Source organism: Cyprinodon variegatus, unplaced genomic scaffold, assembly GCF_000732505.1.
Source record: "Cyprinodon variegatus isolate N-32 unplaced genomic scaffold, C_variegatus-1.0 Scaffold23, whole genome shotgun sequence".
NCBI classification, from domain to species: Eukaryota; Metazoa; Chordata; class Actinopteri; order Cyprinodontiformes; family Cyprinodontidae; genus Cyprinodon; species Cyprinodon variegatus.
Genome location: NW_015150476.1, coordinates 1,206,382 through 1,228,186, shown reverse-complemented (window position 1 = coordinate 1,228,186; position 21,805 = coordinate 1,206,382). Strand labels below are relative to the sequence as shown.

Below are 21,805 nucleotides of genomic sequence, written 5' to 3'. Positions count from 1 at the left end.
CTCAGTTCCCCCGGGTCCCTGCTGTTGGCTGAGTCTCCTGGTTTGCTCTATGCTTTCATATAGATCTATTTTATTGTAGCGGTTAAACGGTGCTGTTATGTGTTATGTGTTTCCCATGAGGCTTAGCGGCAGAAAAGAGAGCCAAACCGTGAGTGAAAAGGCTATCTGTTTGAATGAGAAGACCTGTGTGTTCCGCATTAAAGTTGTTAAAGTTCTGGCTATCTGACTCCGTGTGTCTCTTCACTGGGATCTTAACGGAGGTTACAATACTTATATAGATCGTCTGAAAAAGAAAAAAACAACAACTCCACAATTGATTACTTAGGATAAATTTTAAAAACACAAATCTGTAACATTTTCTCAACCAATTAATACATAATGGTGACAGCAATTAATGGATCCTATCAATAGCCATGTTTAAATTAGCATAAGTAAATGGAATAAATGGGCAATTGGACAAAAAATGTGCTGTGTAAACATGAATCTGCGTGATTCAACAACACTACAAATAGTTTATAATCTGATTGAGATGGTTGGTTTATGCAGAATGACAATACAACTGGCATGCATGCAAACACTTCACAGAATCATGTTATTTTGAATGAGGCAAGCTGACCTCAGTGTACATGTGCACCCAGCGCCAACGTGATTTATTATTTCTGCCTTGAGTGGCTGTTCGCTATGGCTAGCCATTACCAGGATATTCCAATTGGCATGTTTACATGACATATTTTTATTTTGATATCCACACAAACGAAACAATTGTTTTCCAAATATTAATTCATTTAAATCAAATAGAAAAAAATTGTGCATGTAAACATAGGTTATGTTTCGCAAAGCTATGTTATTCTACTGAAATAGCTAGGAATTAGCAACCAAATATAGCTGAGGGACAAATTAACTAGTTTTTCTGTCAGATTTCTTTTTTGTTTCTTTTTTTAATGTTCTTTTACTGGTAACTTTTTTTTTTGGTTGTTTTCTTGGAATATGTAGATGTTGGAAGATGTTGCAACACTAGCGTTGGTGTTTTTTTTCTGTACATAGCATCTAATCAATTTTCTTGTTTTTTTTATTTATCTGTTTATTGTTTAAATCAGATTCTGTGGATGTCCTTTTGTTCTGTTGGTAAATGTGCTAAATCTCTCTTAGTATGTTTAAAAAGTATTTGAACACAATATTGCCAACACTATGTTATCAGATTTAGGTGAAGGTTAAGGTTAGTAAATTAGGCTCTTACTTTCCTTGTGTACTTTAAATGTGTAGTAAAACTAGAGGTTGTCCCGCTTACTTATCTTAAATCATTGATGTGGACAGAATTTATACGTTGCACAGAGTTTTATTTCTTTCTATTTTCTTCAATCTTAATGATTTTGAAAAGCAAATTAAAAATTTTTGAAACCAAGGAAATGTAAGGGAGTGAGACAGGAGGTGTACCTCCAGTGAAAGTAAGACTGCAGGTAAATCAAAGAACCCAATGCAGTGGTGTTGCAAAAATTCTCACGGAAAGATTTCAAAGTCCTCATGAGCAATAACACAATTTTTTCTGAGATGGTCAGTGGTGCTGTGATCAGTGACGCTGTTTTAATTTAAAATGCAGAGCAATGAAGGTGGAGATCAAAGGAAGTTATCCTTCATAATAAGATTATTTAATTTTATTATGGAACTACAAATCTGGATTGCCCTTGATGTAATTTGTTAAGACCTGAAAATTTTAGGCCAAAACCAAGCTCATAGAGAAGTGAGACTGAGACCAAGACCAAGATCGGTATTGACACCTTCATACCTAGTTTTGACCTATTTTTTCAGAACAATTTTTTCATCATTTTGAAAGTCTAAATGCAATTTTAACTACATAAGTGGAAATTAAAATGTTTTAAAAAGAAAAAGTTAATAGAAACGCCTTTTTTCATTTCTAAAAGGATTGAAAACTTCAAGGATAGGCTGTCAAAAAAAGAGGCCTTTTGCTCTACCTAATCAAGATCAGTGCTCTTGGCACTTTGACTCCATTGCTTGACCCAACCTTATACTGGCTGCATCTAAACACAGCCTTAAAGTAATTGTTATTAATCTGCTTCCCTGCCTTTTCCACATGATGAATGACCACACGACACTGCCTAAAGTTAGAGCGCTGTTCCAGCATGATTACGGAGCCGGTTATTGGTCTGCCTCTGCTCTGATTAATGCTCTTATTCCCGCTCCACACAAATATGCTGACTCTCATCAAGCACCTTTGTAACCGAATGGATCACCTTTGCTTTGGAATGACGATAATCACAGAGTAAAAATGTATTTGGTCATAAAAAAGCTTGTAAAGGTAAATGATAAAATGAAAAATGTTTCACAAGCTCTTCCTTATGACTATGTAACTGTAAAACATTTTAGGATCAAATTCTGTGAAAAATGGCGTATTGTTGTTTTCCAGCACCTGTGGTGACATATCCTTGGGCATTTGGTTTTTTTCTCCAATTGATCAAGTTCCACAAGCTCATTAATCGCAACTTAAAATAACAGTAGCTCTTAAATTATTTTTTTTTTTACAATTTCATACATAGGGAATGTTTTTTTTGGTGTACCGTTATGCCAGCAGAGCTCTGGGAATAGATGTCCCAGAGCGGGATGATAGCCCAACAGCTTTGCTTTCACAAGCAGGCCTTTATGGTTGTTGCCATAAGGTTCTGCTTGATATTTGTATATTAAACTTTATTGAAAATTATTTATGGAGTAAAATAATATACAACAGACACGGAAACAGAGGAGAGAAAGAAAGAGAGAGAGACAGGAAAGAGTGCATGGAAGAAAAAGAAACAGCAATGTCTATGTCAACACAAATAAAGTTTGAGACATTCAGCATATAGGTAATAAAAAACATGTATAATATATAATATTTTTTGTTATTTTTGTTCATCCCTGCAATTATTACACACTTTAACTTTAAAATGTAGAAAACAATGATAACTAAACTAAAAATGATTACCTGGGGACAACATTGACTGTGTTTACTCTCCCTTAATCTGCTTAACCATGATTAGTGGCAGTTAAATTACTTTAAAAAGATTCTCACAGTAAGAATCTATCACAAGAACAAACTGTATTTAAAGATTGTTTTTCTCTTTGAAGCTTTAATCTAAGACATATCATTTGGGAACAAGGTATTCTTTGTGTTTCTGACTGATGGATTTTAAGCAATAAAAGTCTGAGATCTCTTTACGTCATAAGTCTGAAATGCAGTTACATATTTCATTGTCCAATCCATTAATCTGAACGATAAATAAATACAGGCCATGCAGGAACGCTTTTGTCTCTTACAATTTTAGTTCTCTGTATCACGTGTAAAACATCTCAAAGGATAATGGCTGTACGCTTAAAAAGCATTAGTGAGATTGAGATATGTCCTTTTAAAAGCTCCAGATGCAGTGCCTTTTTACACTCACCACAAGAGCCCATCTATCGTGACTAACTGTCGACATAAATGTGCAGATAAACATTTTGGAGAGCATCAGACTGAATCACCATGAGCTCCCATGAGACTTATTCCTGCAAAAAAATACTTTGGATAATAAGCTAGCTGCATTATTCATGACAATCTGACAGATCTGCCTCACAGTTACAGGGACTAATCATCACTTTAATACAGAACATTAAGTTAGTAATCCATATGAAAGTCATATATCGAGCAATTTTATCCACATAGGACAGTGTAGAAAAATGTCTTGCATTGATGATTTTGGATGTTTTCTATTTTCATTCCAAAATTCTAATACTCCACTCTAAATGACTCTAGTTTTACAATCAAGAACAAGAGCAACATCCTAAGAAAGATGAATTGTTAAGCTGCAGTATGTCGCAAAAAAACAAAAGGTTCTACAAACATTTCCCATGTGATATAAGGGATAAAAATAGCTTTCTTTCCTGAAGGCATGCTCTACTGACAGCCGGTGCTGTAACCTAAACAGATCCATTTATCAAATAAAATAAATCCAAACTTTGAAACCATCTGCTAAGGTGTTTTTCAGTAGTAACTGGAACTGTGACCTAAGTTTTATGCACCATGCATACCTGATTGTCAGAATATATAAAGGCAATAAGAAACCTACCTAACCATCAAAGCGATAGCTTACATAAATTATTTCCTTCATGGTTTAATGGGGAGACTAATTTTTCATGAGTTCTATGAGTTTATAAATATGCAGAACCTGAATGGATCCCTGCATGTCCAAAGTAGTGTTTGTTTTTAGCTGCTTTACATTATGTCCTCATTTTGCAGCTCACCATTTCTGTTAGTAACTTATCTCAAAGCAAATGAAAGACCTAGGATAATTAATCTAGAGGCATACCATAATCCTATTTACTGTACATCAGAGGCATACAACATCCCTGGGCTTCAGGGCTCCTTAGGCAGTTTTATTAAGCCTCTAAAAAGTTTGTATTTATACAGCAAAGTAGGAAATTGGCTACATGGGAAACTTTGATACCAATTAGAAAACCACTGTCCCCTTTTATTACTCTAATTTTTATATTACATATTTAGCTCACAACCCCTGCATAAAGTACAATATATGTTCACAATAATAAATCAATCAGTCATGATTTATGCCCAAATAAAGGCAACCCAACCTGGTGAAGATGATATGCTAAAGTTTAAACAGACTATAAAAATGGAAAAGAAAATGGATTTGAAATAATTTAAAATGTGATATGACTGCTGGTGCCAGACAGTGTTGTTTTCTTCAACGATGACAAAATCATTTCGTTGTCACTCCTTTTTTTCATGACAATTATGAAAAACGATGAGCTAAACATGGAACTTTGATGACTAAAACATGTCTAGTAATAGGTTTGAGTTTTGAGACGAGACTAAATAAAGATTAGCGGATGGTCGGTCAGACGTTTGGAATGAATCATTGTGCTATAATCAGCTAACCAATATTAGTCGTGCTGCTGGGTCTTGTTTGATCACGCCGTGCAGCGTTGCACATGCTGCAGGAGCACAGATGGACCATGGCAGCAGCGGCAGGGTCTGAGATAATAACCCGGAATAGTCTGGTACTGAGCGCTGAACTTTGCTCTTATCTTCAGGCTCTGCTCTCGATACTTGATCAACTATACAGGGCTGATCATCCTCTGCCAAGCGTAAACAAACCCTTCACTATCAATATTTTATTTCTGCCACCTCAGAAGAAGTGATACTACATATTCTTTCATTGTTACCAAATTTTTATCAAAATAAAATATTTCATTGCATTCTGTTTATTTTTGGATAAAGAGCCAGGTGAAAACATACATAGATTTTTGATTACCGGTATTTCTATATTCATCAAATTAAGGTCTGGATTGCCATGGCATTACAAGGCATTTATGTAGTTTCTCTCTTTATCTCCTTATAGAAAGTAGAAAGAAGAATGTTTTTGTTGCCAATGATGATTCTATTGATCTGTGTGTAATGCATAATTCAGAGTAGATCAGGAAGTGTTTTCTTTGTGATGGAAACCTTGTATGTCTAAAACCACTTCTTTTTTGAACATTTTGTTAACTTGTCTGTCTGCTATATTAACCAATAGCACGTGTTGAACTAGATATGCTTTTTTCACAATTTTTGTAAGACACTTTTTTATAAAGTAGGGCATTAATTCTTTAAAAAATTATTTGAATTCTAAAAATCTAAGTTTTCTCCCCAACAGCAATGATGAACTGCACAGCAGAATTCTATACCCAGCAATTGTATCTAGGCTAGAGCTGACAGTCTGGTAAAAAATCAGGTTGTTATTCGAAATTGTAAAAGTGAATTTTTTTTACAACATAAAACTAGACTAAAACCTTTTTTCAGTTTTAGTCGACTAAACCAACTAAAACTATCACATATCGTAATGACTAAAATGTGTCATATATATTTAAATCCATGCATCAAGGGGTTAATGTGAAGGTGCATTAACACCAAAGATCATTGCAGGACCTTTAGCATTCAATTTATATGTTTTATATAAATTTATATAAGATATATATCTTTAATATAAAGGATTAAGCATTTTTTTTTACAATTATGCTGAATGACAAAATACATGTTATTTTAACAATTTATTATCCCATCTGTATTGACTAAATAACAAAAAACGAATCTTTTCTTATGCACTATTAAATTTCTAAATATTTGCAAGATATAAAAAAAGCTATTAGGTTACTAATTAAAAAGATGGAATTTGAAAAACTAATTTTCAAAAATACAGAGGTGTAAAACTATCATTAGAAGAAAAAGGTATGCCACTCTGGAATGCTGTCACAATATTTGGGCTTTTTGTTTCAATAAAATTTATGCTAGTTATGATATAAATCTCTGTTTTCAAAGTTTTCAACAATCATTGCTGGGAGAAACTTTCTGCTGTTAGCGATGCTTTCCTTTGGTTGGTTCTGGTTGCTCTCAGAGCAAGGTTAAAACAGCTAAATGAAGTGCATTAACTCAGTAAAGATTTAATCTACTGTACTTATGGGTAGAAAGTCTTTTACTGTCATGTTACAAATGTTTTGCGTAGTTCCCTCTACTTTCTTATCATCACATCCTCGCTCTCTAAGCACAGCATAGAAGTTGATGCTGCTCTGCCATGCAGCACATTTAAATAAGCTCTGACTAGGTGATAGCTAAGGTAGTTTATCACCCATTTATATTTTCAAACAGAAACGCATATTGCACATTCGGAATCTGCATTAATCAGTTCATATAAGTCTAGACCTGAGTCTGGATTATTTGTTTCTTTCCTAGCATGCATCTGCTCCAGCATTACTTCCCTTGCAAATACCAGTAAGGATCCAATCCAGAATCCACAGCAACATCCTCTACTGCAGTGTTTCCCAACCTTTTTTGACTTGTGACTTGATTTTACTTAATCTTTTAATTTAAACATTTATTCTTAGGCATTTTTGGCTTTCCACCTCAAATGAAAAAGAAAAAAACATAAACATGTTGCCTTAAAGTTAGTAAGGAATCAAATTAAATACAAAATATCATATTATAAACCTGTATTTATAAAACTGGATCTCCTCTGAGTAACTCTTTTAATCACATTTAAACTCGAGGAATTGGGAACAAAATACAGAACAAAAATTAGAGTCTGACTGATTAATTAGTTTTACTTTGTTTTCATCAAGACACCTGAGCTGCAGGCGAACTCCAGCATTTAAGAAAAATTGACCGTTTAGTTGATAAAACCTTTTTTAATTGTTCTATTTGGTCCTCAGAAAACAAAACAGATCCCAGCCCTATTTTATTTACTACATAAGAAATAAAATATTTGTATTTACCCCTTGCAATGCACTCGTGGACTACTAAGGGTAGGAGTACCCCCGGTATGGAGTCACTGCTCTAGTGGAGGGCAGGAATGCCCCAACACTGAAAGTAACTTCTTCTAAGCTCATGTTTTTAGCATATCAGATAAACAGATTTTAATCTAAAAAACCATTAATCTATTATTATTTGTAAGTAAATTAGTTGTTTATTTCCCTAATTAGCACAGTAAACTGTTTTGTTTTTGCCTAATCTCTTGGTGAAATAAATTAATTTATAAAATAACTGCCTCAGCCCCTAAGAAAGGGGTTCTGTAAACACAGATTCAAGTTGTTAGATTGCCTGTATATATCTATTCCTGGTCTGAGCTGGTTCTGACTTACCTGACCTCTCCTGGATCTTCAGTAACCAGAACATCTGTCTTACAGCTGGCGATGGGGTTGATTGACAGTTCCACTGGTGGCACCACAAAGCTTTTGCTGACGGGAAGCCACAACCCTTGGCCCAAACTGTAGAAAGATCTGTACAAGTAAGGGAAACAGGTGCTTAAGTGACACTATAAGATCTGCACAGAATATAATGGCAAACAATAAATGTATGCTACATATTTGATACAGACATGTAAACTGGAATGTGGAAGAAATGGCTCGTATGAGGTATTCACAACTTCAGCATATCAAAGCATTTTGGCAAATGTTCTACTTCAAATGTTGTAGAAACGTTTTTTGTGGTTCCTTCCTGTTACAAAATGGCTGTGCATCAGGGCACAAGCAAGCTCCATAATGACCTGGTTGAGTGAATGTGGAAATAAACTCCAAACTGTTACTAAACATCATTGTCTGACTCTACAGATATTCTTATGAAAGTCTGAAATTCCCATAAGGACACTTCCTCACCTTGAGCCATTACACATCTAACATTTATAAACTGTCCTGATTCTGGCCTGTTAGTCTGCACCTCTGTTGTCTGCTTCTGATCCTCTCGGTGCAGATGCTATTTAGATCATCGTTATCCCCTGCTTCTCCCCTGCCAACACACTAATCACACTTCCTCGCTCCACCTGTTCACCTGGCTTAATATACAGTACTGCTCTTTGGTTTGCAAAGAGTGCCAAATTATGAAAAGCATTAAGTGAGTAAATGCCCAGAGTTCCTCCCTTGCCTGCATAATCTCAATCTAATTTCTGTTCACTGGATTTTCCAGTTTTTCCTTGCTCACCTTGGCTTGTGATTTCTGGGCATCCACTTTGTTTCTGACTCCTGCTGCCTCCTCTCTAACCCCTGGATCTATCTCCCTGAATCCACCTCTCCATGTTCAACCTCACGTCTATGCCCTGACTACAGATTTAATCATTAACCTCGGATCCTGACACTTATTTCTGCACCTCTGACTTCGCCCACTTTATTTTTCCTGATCACCAATTCCTGTCAACTTCCTGAGTAGGAAACCTGAATTTTCCTCCCTGTGTGTCCTTATTGTGACTATGTTGGGTTGGATTTTAAGATTCACATTTACGTTCGTGAATCATGATATCACATTGCATTCACCAGCCAGTTATATTGAATGGCCGAAATTCATATATCAATTTTTATAGAATGTTTGTTTTGAGATGGGGCCAAGGCAGCATGTAAGAACTTGTCATTTGTGCCATATGTTGTTTTCAAAACAAAAACAAGGCTTTGTTGGGCTACTGTATAAAACCTCGAACTCAACGCTATTCCTGACATTTTGAATTGAAAAAGCTAACTGGATGGTAGGCGAAACGTCTTCAAACTTGGAAACAAAGTCTAGTGGATTGTTTTTAATTTTCTTTTTTTTTTTTGGAATGACTATGACCTGGATGACTGAGAACCTCCACCAGCACTTGTCATTTGTGAAAAGCTATACAAGGTAATTGTATTTTTAAAAACAGTAGAGATTGGCAGATATTTAGATAGTATTGCTAGATATGTGTTGTTTTTGGATACATGCACTTATTTATCTTGAATTTGTCCTAAAACTTTATGCCATTTTCATGTCTATCACTCTCATATCATTCTAAATCGATAAATTGTTAATTTCAGTACCAAAAGGTGAAGTTTTGAGAAACATTAAATGGTTCATTAGCTTATTACTACACATATTTTACATAAATGGTACCGTTCAATTTAAAATAACAGGTTCATATAAATACCCTTCAGTATGTTCTATTAAACACAGAAATGGTTTGGTATTTCTAGTTTTTTCAATAAACTTCTCTTAGTCTCCTGGGGCGACAGTGGCGTCGGGTGTAAGAGTTTGCCCTAAAGGATTGATGGTTCAAGCCCCGGTCCCGACTTTCAGTGTCGTTGTGTCCTTGGGCAAGGCACTTCACCTGCATTGTGTATTGTATGGCAGCCTCGCTTCTGTCAGTGAACCCCAGGGCAGGTGTGGCGACAATGTAGCTTGCCTCCATCAGTGTGTGAATGGGTGAATGATTGAATGTGCTTTTGTCAAGTCTCCTGACTCTTACTATTTAGTGCTAAATCACATAAGTAAGTTTCAAACACCACAAACAAAATAAATATATAAAATTCCAATATTCTCAAAATCTAATTATTTATATAGACCTCTATGCAATACTTGACAGTTCAAAAGAGTTAAAAATCTATTCTTTGAGAATATGTGGTTTATGGAGAACACAAGATGCTTTAATGTCTCACTGTTGAGGCAGCTCTAGTTTTTACTGAAGCCCACCAAGTGTGAATCTAATCCCTGTTTCGATAAATCTCCTCTCTTGACTGACAGAGTTTGTTGTGGTAAAGATCCTCACAGTCTTCTCACTTCCTAAGACTCCTGCAGTTTTCCTTTTTACCGCTGGATCTTCATTACTTGCGTGTTTATCTGTGTTGGTGTGTTCAAGGCTGAGTGCATTTTGCAGAGCAACTGAACCAGCGTGTCTGGTTACTGCCTGGATTTCAGTGTATGCTACCTGATCACAAATATATTGTGGTGCTTTTACCAGTGCAGGCACAGAAAGTGAAGCAGATTTCTGGGCAGAACACAGATTGTGAATTTACTGCTTCAGTTCTTATAATGGACTCCACCTAAACAGCTATCTACAAGGTCAGAGTAAAGTGGACCGAGGCTCTAGTGACAAAGAATCCCTCCTACCTACATCAAGAAGGTCTAGAGAGCATGAAATAGAAGTTCGATTTCACAAAATGAGTACTTATCATCTTTTATAGAGTCCAGCGGCTTCTTTTTTTTTCTTTTGCGTGGAGGGGAGGGGGGTTACAAAATAAGGAGCTAGGCAACAAAGAATGGGTCCCTTGCCTTTAACACTTTGTGAAAAATGTCAAACACAATGACCCCATCAAGACTGGGGCGAGAAACAAAAAATGGCAGTAAAAGCATTTGACATGAGTCCTTCCACAAGTTTTCCTTGGGCTATTCTGCAAAAACACAAAAAAACCCTCTGGCAAGGCTTTACTCCAGCATGAGGTGTCTTTCTTTGTCAGTACAGCTGTATTCATATGCATCTGTGAACTACTTATCTGTATGCTCTGTGACACACATGCAACTCACATGTGAATTCATGTCAAGAGAATGGCAGTCACTCCTCTACAGACTCACAGATGGCTAGCACAAGTCGTATGATCAAAAAATGCATCGAGGCGTAGGACTCACCTGAAGATTCTCTCTGGGGCCTGCTCTCCTGTGACTAGATCATACCCTTTCTCCAAGTTAGCATATGGCCAAGGACTTAGGAGAGGAGACAAGAAAAAAGACAGAGATTATTTCTTTTAGTTTCACAGTATGTCTAAGCTGGATCATTTAACAGTTATTTAAGCACCTTAATTCAGTATAACTTACATTATGGAAAATCTTGAAGCTTTAAAAATGTTATTGTCTTGCAGTTCAATTACTGAGAGTAAATTAGTTACATCATTATTTCAAAGTATTTACAGTAAATTTCATCTTACACCCACCTGATACTAGATTGACTGACGGGACTGTATTTATACCCCAACACATGGCAGATTTCAGCATGATGGTGAGCCATTTAAATGCACACCAATAGCAAAGCAGACAGTGGTACTTTTAATTACTATGTTGATAACTGTGTATAGTTCATTAGACGGTTTGTAAAAAATACATTCATAGAATATGTTTCAAACCACAGTAAAGATCTTGAAGGAACAACAATGGTGTTAGCGACGATGGTACCAAAAGGAGGTACTTAAGAGGATTCCAGAAAAGAAAAGAAGAGGTGCTGGAAAAACAGAAGAAAACTTCCCAAAATAAGAACATTCTTTCAAAGAACCAAAGAGGGAATGGTCAACGTTGCTGCTACAGTGAGTAAAGATCGCGACCAGGAGATTAATGGAGAGAGTGTGGATAAAGAGGGAGCTCATGGATAATGATGTTTCTCTACAGTTCACTGTTAAAATCATCTTTCCTGGAGCAGTGTGAGTTTCCTTCTTGTAACATACAGTATACTGGCATTTTTTTCATAGAGGAAAGATTTAAAGTCCCAGGATTTGCATTACTGAGGTAATCAGAATTGCAAGTAATTCATCACCATGCTTTCCCATTACTCTGGAAGCCCTTTCACAATTAGCCTGCTTGAGAAACAGCACTCTACCTTTAGTCCAGTGGATTGCTGTATATAAGAACACACAACTGGTCCAAACTTTATTTCCAGTAGCCGACCAGCTATATGAGTACTGCAATCAGTAAAATCTAATATACACTGTTGTTTTCTTTTAGTATAATAACCAGGTACATTTCAGATATCAGAGACTTTGCACAGTGTAAATTTGGAAATTTAGACTCCATTTTCTACATTTTGAGGTGGAATGTAGCTAACTTTTTGTCTTCCTTACAACACCACTTTTGTAGTTGTTTTGATATTTTTTAAGTGAGAAAGTCCACCTAAAACATTCACTGTGCAGTCAGTTCATCAACAATATCCTGCCTTTAAGGATTAATTTGCTGTTTGAGCCACAGAGACCCCCACATAGCGGCTGTGTGCTGTCACAAGGAATCCCCAGCAGCAGCTGACTCGGGCCCATTCGCCTCTTGGGGGTTTATCTATTTTTCGTTGCAGCTGGAAGTAGATATCCGCATGTTTCAGTTATATGGTACAAACTGCAAACACCAGAATAATAAAAACATATTTTGCCAGCATGTTTCGAAATTTTAAGTTAATTTAGACACTAATAAACAGTTTCAGGGGACTGATAATAGCTCTCTGCATCAGCAATGCATTCTGTCCCCCTGCCAGGTCACGGATTAGCTTTTCTGATTGGTTGATAATGGTTCTGTATAAACAGAATGAGTAATTTTGGGAGGCATTTGGTTGTCCTTTATTTTATTTCGGGATATCACGGTTAATTTGTTTAAATACAAATTCACAATGCTTTGTTCAGATATGTAACAGATATTCTGTTTCAAAATGTATCTGTGTTTATCTAACATAACAAAGTTCCCCAATTCATATTGGTTTAATATACGAAACCCCAATAAAAAGGTAAATTTTTAATCTGTATATATCTGAAAGTTGAAATCTTGGCCAATATTCTCAATGTGAAATGATGGAAGGCACTTTATAAATCAACACACTGACAACTAGTAATTCTCTAAGGTTTATTGTCTTTCTTGTAGTTTTGTTGAAACTTTATATTCTAAATTGGGACACTACCAAAACCTCAGGCATTATAAGGATGATTTGTTATGCTGATGATTCATTATTAAAGAACATTTGATTAAGAACCCTGAATGCATTAAACATGTTCCTCACAAACTGTTGTGATAGCCTGACAAATAATTTCCATAATGAGTTTAATATATTATCAAAAATACAAGGTTTAAATCCCTAGGGGGAGCAAGATAATAGTCGATGTTCTGGATTTAAATTAAACTGTAAAGCCTCTTTAAGTATAGTTATTATACATTTGATGTCAAGCAAAGCTGGAAAAATGTGCCCATTGACTGAGAAATGCTGATCATTTTCGACCAAGGTCAGAGAATAGGCCTTCCTATATTTCCATCTGGTTACCTTTTAGAGAGCTTCTTTCTATCTCATTCTTCATATCCTACCCTGGTGATTATGCAATTACACGCTACAACGTCCTTCCTACATTTTTGCAAGTTTGTCTCATTCTTAATGATGAATTTCAAAACTTTAGTTATGCCCTAAAATGTTTTATTTCATTACCTAAAAGTTCTTACATTCCTAAATACACTCTGAAAGTGTAGATCCATCTTCAAATCATATATATATATATATATATATATATATATATATATATATATATATATATATATATATATATATATATGTATATTCAGCTGTGAGTGAAACAAGTAAAGAGGTCTTACCCTTCATTGCGACTCCAGTCACTGCGAACACAAAGGTGTTTATGGTCAGGGTCAGGAGAATAACCCTCATGACAGCTACATTCTCCTGGGGAACAAAACAAGGGGAAAGAAAAAAGGCAAACTTTACCTTTTCTTACTGAGGGAACACATTACCATTTCATATTTTTAAGCTTCTTCCTTCATTTAAGATGTATTAACTAACTTGTGCCGTCGTCATATAATTCTACAGCTAATTTTCTTCAGTGAGGTAAAGATAATGTATATAATGGAAGTAATCATATCAGTTTGACTCAGTAGAATTATTATTCTTATAAAGGATATTTTCAAAATAATAGCCAAATCTTAGTTTTCTTCCTGTGAAAACATATTGGTTCCATTCACAGTTCAACATTCACTACTACATCTCCCAGCAATGTTTTGTTTGATTTGCTACTAAATGTTTCTTTTTTTGTTTAAGTTGAGGCTTTTGTAAAATGTGTCATATTATTGTGTCACTTTAAAAAGCTTTAAAAAACTTTATAATTTAATTTTTAATGCAGAGGAAGACTGGAGAGATAAATAGCCCAAGCTGCTGTTGATCGACAGTAAAGTTTTAGCAGTCTGTGATAGTTAAGGGAGCCCTGCATCTGCTGGTGTTGCTCTGTTGTGTTTTAAGCCCCACAGGGTTCTCCTGCGGATACAATTTTATGAAGGACAGTTGCCCTCAACATCACAAGAAGAAACCATAAAATGTAACGCCGGTTTAATGATAATGGAATTCCCTAATTTTTCCCATAAACTCAGCTGACCTCAGTACAAGGGAGAAAGCATAAATTATGCATTTCTTTAAAGGAAGAAAAGATACTCCAGACTGAAGAATGTGCTAAAGTCAATGAACAGGTTGAGTTCCTCCATGGCCACCTCCACAAAGCAGATCTTGATGCTCAATTCCTTTTATTTCTTCTTTTTTTTTTTTTTTGTTGTTGCTGAAATTAGATTTTTATGAGGTGACTATTCATACTAGTAATTTAATATGACTGCCATCAGATTTTTATGTAAACTCTTTACAACTCAAAAATGGCCCACATGTCCAGCAGAAGAATTTAGAAGCGTTGTTTATGGAATTACTGTAATGGATGTGACAGTTACTAGAAATGTTTAGTAAGGCTTTGCTAATAATGATGTAATAGTAGATTCCAGTCTCTGTCTTATAATAAAAACGACAGGCGGGAATATTATCAACCTATCCTCAAAAGATGAAGCAATGCAAGAAAAAAAGAGCACAACTATTAACAATTGCCATAGTGAACAAGCGACTGCCACTGCTCTAGAATGGTCTGTGAAGATGAGTTGTGAGAGACAAAACTATTAATTAGAAGCCAGAGGAAAATCTGACATGACCACTCAGACTGCCAATGCTTTGAAAACTATGGGATATGTAGCTAATTTAGTTCTTTTTCCTTCTCTTCTGGCTTTTCCCTACCAGAGGTCACCACAGCCAGTCATCTTTCTTAATCAAACCCTTTTTTCTGCATTTTTTTCTGTCACATCATCCTCATTCATGTCCTCATTAATCCAATTTACTTCAACATAAATAATCAACATAACTGTGCCCATGAAATTGCCATGAAAAAGTCAGATTAGGGTTGCATGTCAGCAGAAGATCTGATTAGGGGTACTTCAAAAAAGTTAAAAAACACTTTTTAACTTTTTCAATTGAAAAAGCTTACTGGATGGGAAGCGAAACGTCTTTAAACTTGTAAATAAAGTCCAGTGGATTGTTTTTTTTTTTTTCAAATTATTTTGGAATGACTATGACCTGGATGACTGAGAATCTTCACCAGCAGATTGGGGGAGGTTTGTCCACTATGTGAAAGCCAAAATCATAACATAGTAGGTAGAGCAATTCATGCCAAAGGATCCAAAACTAAGTTACAATTAAATACATTACAGAGTGCTCCTGTTCACTAGAAAGGTATTTTTGAAAGTTTACATACAGTACCCTTCCGTTAAAGACAGAAAAAACAGCAGTGATAAATAGGAGAGATATAAAAACGGAAATAATGAAAGTGACTTTGAATATATACACATATGTATATATAATAATAAATAAAACAGTTAAACAAGCCTGATGGAACGTCTAACCTAAAAGTTTGTTGAGCAAAACTTGGAAGCAATCACTGAAATCAGGTGTTTTCTGTAATGTTCAGGAAATGTTCGGTAAGACTTCTGCACCTTTTGACAAGTAAATGTATATACATTTATATCACTATTTCATTAATAATGTTTTGTAATCACCATAGGTTTTGCCTTCAACACATAAGGATATCTAAAGGATTCCTGCTGCTCTGGAAACTTTTTTTTTAAGTTTACTTTGATTCTTTATTGTCTTCTTTGTGTTGCAGTTGTGTTCTCTGTTTTCTTTCCCTCTCAAGTTAAGTAAGTTCATTTTATTTACAAGAAATTTCACAGAAGTTAAACATTTGAAGCTGTATAGCCGAAATACCTTTCCAAAGAAATTCCAATTCACTGAGATGCACCTGAATATATTTAAAAAGAGTGGCATGTGAAGCTTAAGAAGATGGATCACAGCAGAGGGATATTACACTGCCTCAAGGTTTTAAGACCACTCAGCAGTTTCTATACGTCTTTCAATCTTTCAAAGAGAGATGTCTCAAAGAAAAATGTGTGTTGTTTACTGTGGGTATAGTAAATTGCAAGTTATAAAACTGTGATAAAAAGTTATAAAACATTTTCTATGTGTCTGCATTGTTGGCCAATTATAAAGATTCTAATTCAACAATTCATTGGTAATAATATCTTCATAGCTGATGTTGCTTGGCCAAATTTAGCTGCCAAATGCAACTCTTAGGCAGATGGACTGACAATATGTAAACGAGATGCATCTCCTTAGCAGCTGTTACTCGCTCACAGACAAATAAATAAAGAATAAACCCGCCTCATACAGTAGCTTGATGGATGCCATTCTGAAATTTCAAGGTGTATTTTAGTGCAGACTGCATCCCGGAATATTAATTGACAACACCATAAAATTAGTAGTTTAACAATTTACAGACTGCATTTACAAGTTTAAAAGTAAAGTGACCAAGAAAGGATTATGCATTAAAATGCTTATGTGGCTATTTGATGCAGTATAAACCTCTGAAGATTGCTTCTTATAAAAATAGAAGCACATAAAATTTTCAATATAGTGGAAGATTTTTTTGCAGTTGCTATATTAAGCGTTATATATTAGAATAGTGCTGGGATTTAACAAACTAGGACCAGAAACATGGATTATTTGAGTAACTGGCTTAACGAGAAACTGTAGGCTCAGTGGTAAATGTCATTTGATTGCACTAAATACTGCACTTTGAACAGCAATCAAACTAAAGGCAATGCTTAACAGTCTCAGTACTAGAAATTATATTTCAAATGGCAGGCAAATACTGTATGTCTTGTTGCTAAATATATATGTCTACCAGAATACCACACAAAAAGTAGAAGTAGAAAACGCATTTTTCAATGCCTTTTTCAGTCATTCAAGAGTTCAAGTACTTTTTTTTTTTTTTTAGAAATCTGGTGATCACAGTGATACGGTCATATTTTCCTGGCATTTTACAATTCAGTATTGCTTTTGAATAACCAAGTCTCACTGTTAGGAGAGGAGAGGAGGATTTGCTTAACTTTCTATTCATTTTCCGTTCCAGTTGTTATTTCAACAGTAGTTTGATCTCTGACTGTTCTTTCTTTGCAGGGAATGACAAAAAATCAAACCAGTATCCCTGGATACCGACACGCCTGCTGCAAGTATTGCAGCTTTTAATTGCAGAGTTGCATACTATATAATGATGTAGCCTAATAAAATAAACAATTGCTTTTAAGAGAAACAAATGTAGTAATTTAGTGGAAAACTAGGTTTGGATAACAGCTGACTGATTGTGCAAGACTCCTAAATAAAGTCTGGAGCACTCGTAAAATTGGTTTGTACCTTAAAGAAGATTAGAAGTAGGAGAAAAATGATGAATGTGACAGTTTCTCCTTAATCTCTCATATGAACAATTTAAAAACACATTTGTTCATACGCAGTTTTTGCATAAGGCCAATGACTGCATACAGTACAAGCTGGTTGTTATGATTATAGATTTACCTATAGTTATGGTCTTTCTAGACTGATCAACTCTTGGTATTTCAGCAATCAAATGTCTTCAAAAGGTTCTGAAATAGTTTAACTGTAATTCTAGGTATAAAGAAACAACATTGATTGAATCTTCTTATCATCAATTCAAAAACAAGAAGTGTGTGAAAAACAAAATACAACCCCTCCGAAAACATAGTTTGTAAAACACAGAAACACATGGGTTTAAATTGGGTTTATTTCATTTTTGTCACAGTGGAATATAGTAGTTAAGCATAGTAAACCTCTAGAAGTACATGTTCAGTACTGTAGGTGTAGGCAGAAGAGATGCCAAGGGACCAGTTTCATACATCTTCCCCACCTTGGTTCTGATGAGGTGCACTAGCCTGAAAGCACGTTGCTGCTCTAATCTGAAACAGACCTTGCAAGTAATCAGCAAAGTGGGTCTCTTTCTCCACTGCAAACACATTTAGGTTAGGATCAAGCAATTAACAAGAAGATTTATGCCTGGCTGATTACACAGCCTGCTGAGTTAACCTTTAAACAAAGGCAGGAGCATGTGTCAGGCGTGTCAGTCTCTGCATAGAAAAGACTGTTCAGGTGCATAAAAAATAACATTGTGGCCGGGAGGAAAATCTTAATTTATTTTATGCAAAGCTCACATAAACAGAATAAGACTGATGTTAGTTCATACTTATTCTTTGTGCTGTTATTTATTATAGACGCCATTTAAAAATGTTCCCGAGATGTAAAAACACCATAGATTTGAGGATAAGTAAACTGCTCAAGCTCTCTAACAGCTACACTTGTTTTTAGGACAAAATCAAATACATCAGATGATAAGAGCCACCTTTTTTGATTGCATTGTTCACTTTGTGATGCCAAAATTATAATATATGATTTGTTTTGAGTTTATTTCTGAACATATTGAACATGTATCAGAACACATCTCTGTTAGATGTTCTTAACTACTTTGTTAGTCAATTAATTAAGATGATTTATCCCCACTTTAAGGGCAATAGTCAAGTGATGTATATATGATGATTGAGAGAGACATAGATCTGTGGGCAGCACAATTGTTTAACAAAGTTCACTGATCTGCATTAGTGCACATTCCAAAATCATTGAACTTCGGCCAATTACTATGGATTTCCCCTGATCTTTCTTAACAGACTAATCTATGAAAGAAAAAAAACAACTGCAGTACAATACACCAAATTAGTAAATCAGCTTCCTTGATTAGACAGGTATAAGTTTAGACATTAAAAAACAAACCTGAGCTTCTTTCCATGTCATTTTTAGGGTTGTAAATTCTTAATGTAAAACATTTTTGAGAAAGTAATTCAGGTTTATAGCTGTTTAAAAATCAAATATTTCTACAATAACTGCTTCCTGTTAGCCAATTTATTCCCTTTTTTCTTCTTGGATAGTTAAGGTGCATTTTTCAGAAGGTTGCATAAAATGGTTTCGTCTATGGACTCTTAACAGATATGGTTGCCTGGTTAGAATGCATATTAGGTCTAATTTGGAGATAATCACCTGTAATTGAAATGGCCATTAGATGAGTAACATGGTGCAATTGTGCTTATCCAGACCATCTTAGAATCTAAGAAAATCAGTTTCCAGATAGTGGAGATGGGAATAGTTGTATACTTTAAACAGACTGATAAGATATTGCCAATAGGTTCAGTCTCCTTTTGTGGGCACCTTTTTTCATTCTCTCACTTCAACCGCTCCTCTGCTCTAAATTAAGAGGCCAAAGCAGTTAAACAGAGGCGATCAATTGAGAGCACAAAGCAACTCGGTTACACATCATGCTGAAAATGATGTTCGTCACTCTAGTAATTTCTGTATCTCCTTCTGGCTCTGTGGATGATTTTCACATTTCAAGGTTCATATTGTTGGCAGAGAAAAGATTTATTGTTGTACAGATGCCTATCTGTGCTTGTAATAATATTTCCAGGAAGCGAAGTCATTCCTCTTAAAGACCTTGGGCGGATTCAATAAATGTGTTCCCTCCAAGAAGAGAGTGTATTTTAGCCCACAGGTATGTTATATGTTGAGAAGGCAGCCAAAGTATTTTTTTAGGTCACTTGAGTTGCAGTAAACAAAAATACTCATATTTATCTTATACTATTTTATAATTTATATTACACAACCATAAACTGTATTGTAACAATTTTAAATGTATTATAACTTTTTACTTTTCTTTTTTAAATTAAAAATAGAGAATAAAAAAAAAAATGGTTTATTTGTATCCATCCCTCCTGTATCGTTGCTTTGTAAAACCTCCTAATGTTGCAATTAAAATTACTTCTATATGCCATCTTTTAATATCTGGAAATAGAATTTTGATGATCCCTTTTTAACAAATTACTGAAGCTCATCACATTTTATATATATATTCTTGTGAACATCACCTTTGTAGTTTTTTTACTTGGAGCAGTCATACCAATTAAACACACATCAATAAATGTTAATCAAGCATATTATTCCTATGTTATTATTCCATGTAACTCTAGCTGTATGTTTACTTGGAAAAAAAAAATTGAAAAAAGCCTTTTGAAAAATCTATCTTTAAGCATTGCCCTGAATTTCAACCCAGATCAACTTTGTTGAACCTACAACAGAAAAGTATCCCTACAATCGTGACAGTGACATCTACATGTGTCACGGTGGGGATAGCTTGTTCAGGGTAAAGTGCGTCGTTTATTTTCTTGCACACAGAAGGATTTTCATGAAGCCGAAAAGTTTAAGTCTGTCATCAGGTGATGGGGCATCTGCCCGCTCTGTCACCTGCATGGCTGGCAGGAAACCACACACAAAGCTGAAAATGGCCACTCTTTTACAAAGACCAGATATTTTGAAAAGTAGTTAAATAGATATCCTGATAACAGGTTCAACCACTTAAGCTGTGAATCTGTGCAGCTTTACAAGTATTGCCACAGTCTTGCTTGTTACTGCTGTGATTTCTACTCTTTTACTGGCCATGTCTTGGTAGAGTCGCAGTTATGCCATATTCTTTTTATTTTTAGATCATAAACTCAAAATTGCACTGTGAGATGCCTAAAGCTTGGAATATGGTTATTATAACTTAAATCAGCTTTAAGCTTTTCCAATTAGCCATTTTTATCCCCAAACATTGTTTGCTTTCTGTTCTCTCACAAACTTCTAAGGGCTTCACGCACATTGACGTTAATTAAATTACACACTGACTGAACTAATTAGGTAACATTTTAAAGTATTTGTTTTTATGTTGGAACATCAACATAAAGGTAAGCTAATGTGTATAACAGCTTAAAGTATTGTGTGTGAGACAATGTGTATCGTTTTCCTTCCGTTTGACAAATGTTCCATTTTGTGTTTTTCTCTTGGATCAAAATATGATTAAAACACATTACAGTGTTGTTGCAATGTGATAAGATGTAAAACAAAAAAGTCAAGAATTATGAAACTTTATTTAAGACACTGTTAAAAGGCAGTTTACTACAACTAAGTTTAAAACATTTAGGCCTTTGGAGATATAATACAATTTGTATTACTTCAGACATAGGCCAATTCAATTCTAAATTAATTTCCAAGTTTGTTGTAAAATTTATATTAATTTATAATTGTATATCCATAGTGTGTAATTAAAAAAAAAATGTGACAAAAGGGTTTCAGAGAGCAAAGGAAATGTATGTTTATTAAAATACCATTTAAGAAATTAAATATAACACAAAATAATTTAGAAATTAAAGTCCCAGTGAATCTTACTGAATTCAAATCTGTTTTTTAATTAACTACAATCAAAACCAAAGTCCTTCAACCTGATTATTGTTCAATTATTCTAACCAAAAGCATTATAATCTAATCTTATTGCCATAAAACTACTTCAGGCTAATTTAAAATAACCTCATGTCAAACTATTTTATATATTCAAACATTTACATTTAAATAAAGTTTAACTAGTACATTAGACTTTATCTATTTAAATGTTTTGAATAAATGAAATATTTTGACATGAGAATATTTTAAATTAACCAAAAGTAGTAGTAGATTTATCATTATCTCCCTTTTATCTCCTCTTT

General features: G+C 34.8%; 1 protein-coding gene across 1 annotated transcript in view; it reads right to left on the bottom strand.

Moving 5' to 3' along the window:
- Positions 1-21,805, bottom strand: part of astn2 (astrotactin 2) — a 398,940-nt gene that overhangs the window by 187,873 nt on the left and 189,262 nt on the right. The window contains exons 8-10 of the mRNA XM_015392541.1: positions 13,619-13,703; positions 10,922-10,996; positions 7,657-7,794 (exon numbers count right to left, since the gene is read on the bottom strand). Coding sequence (XP_015248027.1) covers positions 7,657-7,794; positions 10,922-10,996; positions 13,619-13,703 — 298 coding nt within the window. The remainder of the gene's footprint in view (positions 1-7,656; positions 7,795-10,921; positions 10,997-13,618; positions 13,704-21,805) is intronic.